Here is a 6,915-nt window from a genome sequence, read left to right on the forward strand (position 1 = left end):
CCCACGTGGTCTGACCTACCATGTTCATGATGGTGAGGATATAGGACTCCACATTCTCGCTCCCATGGTACTCAATCATCTTCGTGTCGGCCACCACCAGTGTCTCCACCCACCTCTCCTTGCTGATGGAACGCCGAGAGAGGCTTCTGCCTGGCAGCTTGCTCCTCTCCCACTTCTCTCGCTGTAGCTCTTGCTTCTGGGAGGTGCCAAGACTGTCTAAACATTAACCAGAAGATAGGGGGTTCATTCTCTATCTCTCTCACATATGTTATGTTTATAAAGATGCAAGGCTGTAAGTTTAAGTTATGTTTAATAATACATGAATACAACATTCTTATCTATTTGACTGGAATGGAAGAAGAGATCAGTTTAAATGAATATGACCCAGATAAGTGAAATTGGAATATGACAGGGAGGTTCAAATATACTGCTCTGAAATAATTATTACCTGTTTCATTAAACAGGTCCCTCATTAAAAAGATATTATAATCAAGAATGGGAACTTTCTTCTCCTTCTCCAGCTCCTTCTCCTCTAAATTATTCGGGGCTTACTGAACTCAAGACAGGGTACTAGGCTTTAAAATGCTAAGTTGCAGGACTCCCCTGGTGGTCCAGTGGTTAGGACTCCACACTCCCAGTGCAGGGGGCCTGGGTTCCATCCCTGGTCAGGGAACTAGATCCCGCATGTGGCAACGAAGATCCCACGTGCCTCAACTAAGACCCAGTGCAGCCAAATAAATAAATATTAAAAAGAAAAGCCAAGTTGTTTATCCTCATGAACATCTGAGGTGCCTACTGCTATCTCCATCTTGCAAATGCGGAAACTGATGCTCAAAGTGGCTGGTTAAATAACTCCCCAAAGTCACACAGCCCATAACATCCATGGAAGATCCAGGATTTTCTATGCCCTAAAATCACGCATTTTCATATACACCACACTGCCTCCCACAGAGTAAATATGCATAAACCTGCAGAAATGTAAGCTGGAAAAGCTGCACGTGGTTCAGGATATCCTACTTCACGAAGGTATTTTTAAAAAGCTGGAAAAGATCTAGCGAAGCACAGTAAAACTCTCAAGGTGACTCACAGGTTTAAGTATGGAAAAGACAATATATGAGGATCATAGTCCGGAAGGCAAAACCCAGAAGAGGCTATAGAATCATGAAGAGAATTAGAATCATTCTCAAACTCCCAGAAGTTTGAGAAGCACCTCCTTGAAACCTGAAAGAGGTCTCTTTAAAACCAAAATAAGAATAAATTGCTACTTCACACATTGGGAGGTTTAACCCAAGTTGTGGTCAAGTCTAAAAGGTTTCAGTGGGCTCAGAATGGTTTAGAGGGTTGACAAAAGATCATTTTACCAAAAGAGTAAATAAGGAAAGGAGCCTGGGCTGAGGGAGAAGCAGTCTCAGTCTTTGAAGATTTCTATCAGGAAGACAGCCACACCTGCTACTCTCATCGGCGTCCTGGACCGCTGGCCGGGGCAGAACAGGAGAGCAGAACAGCAAAGCTCACACCCGCTTCCTCCTCTCTGGTGATGGCCACCCAGCCCCAGCTTGAATGCTTCCGGTGCTGGGGGCACGCACCAACTCACAGTTCTCTCCTGCAGTGAGCTGGAACCTCCTCCCTGGCATTTCCACTTATTAGTCTGGTCCTGTTCTTCCGAGCGGGCTAGAACCACACCTCCTCCTGAGACCCTGCCTCAGACATGGAATAGGGACAACTAAAACCATATCCTCTCCTCTCCCCACAGTGCTCTCTGGATTGTAGAGCTGATTACACTGGTTTGCTATGTAACCCATCCTGGTTCCTCAGTTTTGCTTTATATGTGAAGTTAGAACACACTACACTGAGTAATATTTACAAAAGAAATGACACACGACCATAGGGCTAAATAAATTCAAATTCTATTACTGTGAGTTTTCCTTGAAAATAATAAAGCTGTACTTTGATATGAGACTTTTGAAAAATAATTCAGGATTGCAGAAACCTTAGGGGGAAGTGCTGTGAAGACTTACAAACAAGGAGACGGTTAACCCCTCATCTGCGGTAGAACAACTTTCTATCTTCCTTCTCCCCTTACTTTGCATGGGTAAGTATGGCTTCCCTAAGGACTCTCCAGAGAGTTGACTGATGGTTTCTAACTCTGAACCCCTACTGACCTCCTGTCTCTCATCCTTTCATCTCTTTTTGAAGCGCATGGGAACATTTTCAAACTACAACCTGTTTCTAAATCTTTCTGCACAAGCCAGGAAACAAGCCACCCTGAGCTCAGGTGGGGTCTGTGCTTCTGGGAGGGGTGTCAGAAGACTGGGCCAAGTAGAGGAACCTTACCAACATGGGTGAGGTGCAATCTCCTTCTCTCGGTCTCCTGTCTTTGCCGTGTGGGGATGGGTCTCCTCCAAGGCGCAAGGATGCTCAGTGCTCTCCACAAGCTCACCTACCCGGGCAACCCAGTGCCCTCACAAAGCCCTTGGTCACACGGTCCCCTCCTCTCCCTTGGCTCCACAGGCTCTGCATCCCTTCCCTGGGCGCTGGCCCCCTTGTATAGCCCTCAGCTCACTGCAGTTGGCAGACACCGTGCAGTATGCAGCCCTTTCATTAAAGAGGACCCTGTGCTCCAGGCTGCAGCCTTGGATCCCTGGCTGGCTGTCGTTCCCCGCTCCCACCTCCTCAGGCCCAAATGTGTCTAAGGTCAGGAATGGCAGGAGGCCGGCACAGGTAAGACACTGGTAGAATAAATGCGATTTCTCTGCTTCTCCCAGTCCTTTCTTTCTTTTCTCACTTCTCCTTCTCTACTCTACCTCCTCTACCTTTTATCTCCTTGATATTAAGAAACAGAGTTTAAAGCCCATCAGGTTATCTTCATTTTTCCAGCAAATAGGTGAGTCACTCAGTAAATGGTCTTGCAGGAGGAAACATGGAAGTGAGAGACGGGGTCTGGTAAAGACAAATATCAAAAAGTTTTCAACAAGACCTACACCAACATGTGCTAAAGGCCAGATCCCGTGGTAAGCACTCTATACATAATGCTTCACTCACTGTGCCATCAAATCCATCTTATAAGCCCTAATATTATCACCGTAGTACAGATGAAGAAACCAAAGCTCAAAGAGGTTAAATAATTTTCCCAGAGTCACGTAGTAAACAACAGAGCCTAGATCCAGCCAAGTCTGTCTGGTGACAGCAACAACGTGGACCAGGCTCTATGCGCAAGCCCTACTCTACCTTCCTAGGAATAGAGGCAAAGAAATAAGTGACATGATCTTCGCACTTATGTGACAGTCAATCTAACTGCGCGTAAGATAACAAGAACATATGAAAATGTCATGATCAAGTTTCAAATAATTCCCAAGGAGAGAGATATCAGTTCTATTACAGATAGTGCCAAAAGTGGTGGGATTTGAATTGGGCCCTGTTGGGACTGAGTTGGGAGACAGGACTGTACATATCTAGGCTGACTTTGCTGAGTCCTGAGGAAGTCATCCCAGACTTGGCTAAGAAATTTTATGAACTACAAGAAGTCAGCCCTACACATTTATCTTCAAGGCCTGATGACAAAGCCGGACAGTGCTTTGGAGGCAGGTGAGGTGCCAACAATTCTGGGAAGTTCCTATCTCCCCACCCCACCGCCCCACTGCCCTTCAAACACACAAACATATTATCTTAGCTCAGACTGCCACAACAAAATACCATCAACAGAAATTTACTTTCTCACGGTCCTGGAAGCTGGAAGATCAGGATGCCAGCATGGTCAGGCTCTGGTAAGACCTCTTTTCCTGGCTTGCAGACAGCTACCTTCCCACTGTGTGCATGTGGAGAGAGAGAGGGATCTCTTTTTCATCCTCTTCTTATATGGCCACCAATCCAATTGGATTAGGACCCCACCCTTATGATTTCATTTAACCTTAGTTTCCTCCTAAAAGCCCTATGTCCAAATACAGTCACACTGGGGGTTAGAGCTTCAACATGGGAAATTCAGGAGGACACAGTCCATTCCATACCACACACACTCTGTTTAGAGATCCCTCTTCTGGGCTGGGATAGCTTCTGAGCACTTTCTACCCTGCTGTGATATCCTGCTGCTTGGGGAATGTCCAGTGAGGCATTAAGTACCTAAAGGGCCAGAGCTCCATTAGCTTTGTATCCAGTGCCTAATACTGTGCTTGGCAAACAGTGACACCCAGTAAATGCTTGCTGCATGGGTGAAGGAAAAACTAAAGATGAATTGGAACAGATTTATGAATCACAAATAAAGAAGAACTGCAAGAGTTGTTTACTTTTCTCCCTGAGAGGACTGTTTCAGTTAGAGGATTCTCCACACTGAGACTGGGAAGTGTTTGTTTTAAGGGAAGAAATCTAGCCAAGTGGGCAGTGTAAGTACAGATGATTTCCTGACCTGACACAGGAATGACTTCCCTAAACCAGAAGCTAAGGAAGAGCAGGGATGTGTTCAGGGTCCACTGAGATGTCCAGGACACCCTGAACACTAGCACAGCAGAGGCCCTGAAGATCCCTGGGAAATACAAATAATTCAGCTTTTGTTTTTTGTTTTTCTCCTTTCCCAAATGCTTTAGGCAGCTCTTCACAAAGCTCACTCTCATTTAGAGCTTTCTCAGGTAGCGGAGACTTTAACTGCCGCCTCTCTCTTAGACTCAGGGTCACCTTCAGACAGGAACAGACCAAGCCTTGAGGAAGTTGCCTGGAGGCAGCTCGAGTATTATCAGGTAGCAGGGAAAGTGAACACAGAGCAGTAGACTCTGGAAATTATAGTTTCTTGTACTTTCAAGGGTGCCTTTTTAGCATGCTGGTAGCTTCAAGAAGCTACCTCTTCTGCTTAGGGAATTGCTCCAGGTTCTGTCTCCTACCCCAACTCAGCTCTTCCCTCATCTGGATTCTCTTCTGCTGCCTCATACGCAGAGCTACCACGGAGAAGGAAGATTTCTGACTAGCTTAGAACTGTTTATCATTAATTGGAAGTTGGCCATGAATTGTACCCACTGCCAGGTTTGAGATCCAGTTTCCCCCAAGAAGATCCTCTCAAGTTAATCTTTGCCAGGCCTGTGGCACATATTCTATAACTTCCAGATAAGTGAGACCTAGTACCCTTGTTCCCACCTTCCTGCCACCAGCATGAGTGAGTTTCCTGAAACACAGCTCAGGAAGAACACAAGCACTAATGCCCACCTCTGACGGAGCGCCTATCAAGAGCCAGGCCTGTGATGAACATTTTTTCAGATCTGACATTTATTACAGTCACCCTTCTGTATCCACAGGGAATTGGTTCCAGGAACCCCTGCAGATGCCAATATCCATGAATATTCAAGTCATTTATATACAATGACATCATATTTGCATATAACCTATGCACATCCTCCTGTATACTTTAAATCATCTCTAGATTACTTGTAATACCTAATATGATGTAAGTGCTATGTAAATAGTTATAAATACAATAACATGCTATGCAAATAGTTGCCAGTGAGCAACAAATCCAAATTTTGCTTTCTGGAATTTTCTGGAGTTTTTCCTTTTTTTCTGGAGTATTTTCCATCTAAGGTTGGCTGAATCTGTGGTTGGCTGAACCTTCAGATAGGGAGGGCCAACTGTATTTAATTCTCAACAAGTTTTGAGGTAAGTCTTATTATTGCCATTTTTAAGTGAGAAAAATGAGATTCGAAGAGGTTATATTTATTCAAATTTGTTCAAAGTCTCATAGCCACTAAGCAGCAGGTGAGCATTTTAGGTGAGTCAGTCTGAATCTTATTTAGATGGGTGGCATAGAGATGGGGGTGGAATTCCCAGGCGCCACTTGCCTGGAAAAGGGAAGAAGAATGTCTTAAGTGTGGCAGGCCCTAGACATTTTGTACAGGCCCACTCCCTATGGGACTCACTCCCTATGGGCCTGGTCTGAACCACTTCTGCACTGAGCCACCGGCAAGTTCTGTGACCATGGACAAATGTTCTCATCACCGGTCCCCCCAACTCCACCCCAATGTAATGAGGAAAATGAACTGAACTCCCACTTTAAAATTTTATTTCACTTATGGAACCTTTTCTTCAAACAAAGATTACGCAAAAAGCAAAGAAAAGAAAGTGGCTCTGATCACTGGGTTGTGGCAGATGACCCTGAGGGGGATTCCACACAACACAACTTTAAGCCGCTAGATATCACCATCTCTCAGGGACCTGTCAGCTCTGGTGTTGTCAGAGTTGAGCCAACACATCTTTCCATTGCCCATGCACCACTGTCAGCAGCTGGCTGCCATCACATACTTGCAACCAGATCCCCTTCTTGGCAGAACACTGTGGCCTTTCCCAACAGAGCTGAAGGTCAATGCTGGAGCCATGTCCTTTAGCAATGATGGCTGAGCTGCCAGACCTGTTCATCTCTTCAGGCTGGCTTTGGATAGATTTAAAATGCCTCAGATTTTGCACAACAAAGGAAACCGTAAACAAGACCAAAAGACAACCCTCAGAATGGGAGAAAATATTTGCAAATGAAGCAACTGACAATGGATTAATCTCCAAAATTTACAAGCAGCTCATGCAGTTCAATAACAAAAAAACAAACAACCCAATCCAAAAATGGGCAGAAGACCTAAATACACATTTCACAGCCAGGGAGCTTATTTTCATTAAAAAAAAAAAAATTTACCTCATTCACTGGGGACTAAAAATATTTTTACACTTCAGTAATAGACTATCCATTTCTCAAAACTGGTCACTATTAAAGTAAAAACAGCTGTCTTTAAAGACAAACAAGTGCAGTTACATAAACTAAGTATTAGTAACTAGTATACGTCAAAAGAAAGAACCCCCCAGGTTTAGGACTGTGGACATAAATAAGAGAACCTGAAAAAATAAAATGAAATATACTCTCCAAAGGCTGACTGGTCTTGGCTTACAAAGCAT

General features: G+C 44.6%; 1 protein-coding gene across 2 annotated transcripts in view; it reads right to left on the reverse strand.

Moving 5' to 3' along the window:
• Nucleotides 1–6,915, reverse strand: part of ADAMTS12 (ADAM metallopeptidase with thrombospondin type 1 motif 12) — a 373,547-nt gene that overhangs the window by 168,001 nt on the left and 198,631 nt on the right. For both annotated transcript variants that reach the window (XM_024755783.1, XM_024755782.1), the window contains exon 4: nucleotides 20–216. In XM_024755783.1, coding sequence (XP_024611551.1) covers nucleotides 20–216 — 197 coding nt within the window. The remainder of the gene's footprint in view (nucleotides 1–19; nucleotides 217–6,915) is intronic.

This window comes from Neophocaena asiaeorientalis, unplaced genomic scaffold (genome assembly GCF_003031525.2).
Source record: "Neophocaena asiaeorientalis asiaeorientalis breed wild unplaced genomic scaffold, Neophocaena_asiaeorientalis_V1.1 scaffold93, whole genome shotgun sequence".
In the NCBI taxonomy this organism is placed as follows: Eukaryota; Metazoa; Chordata; class Mammalia; order Artiodactyla; family Phocoenidae; genus Neophocaena; species Neophocaena asiaeorientalis.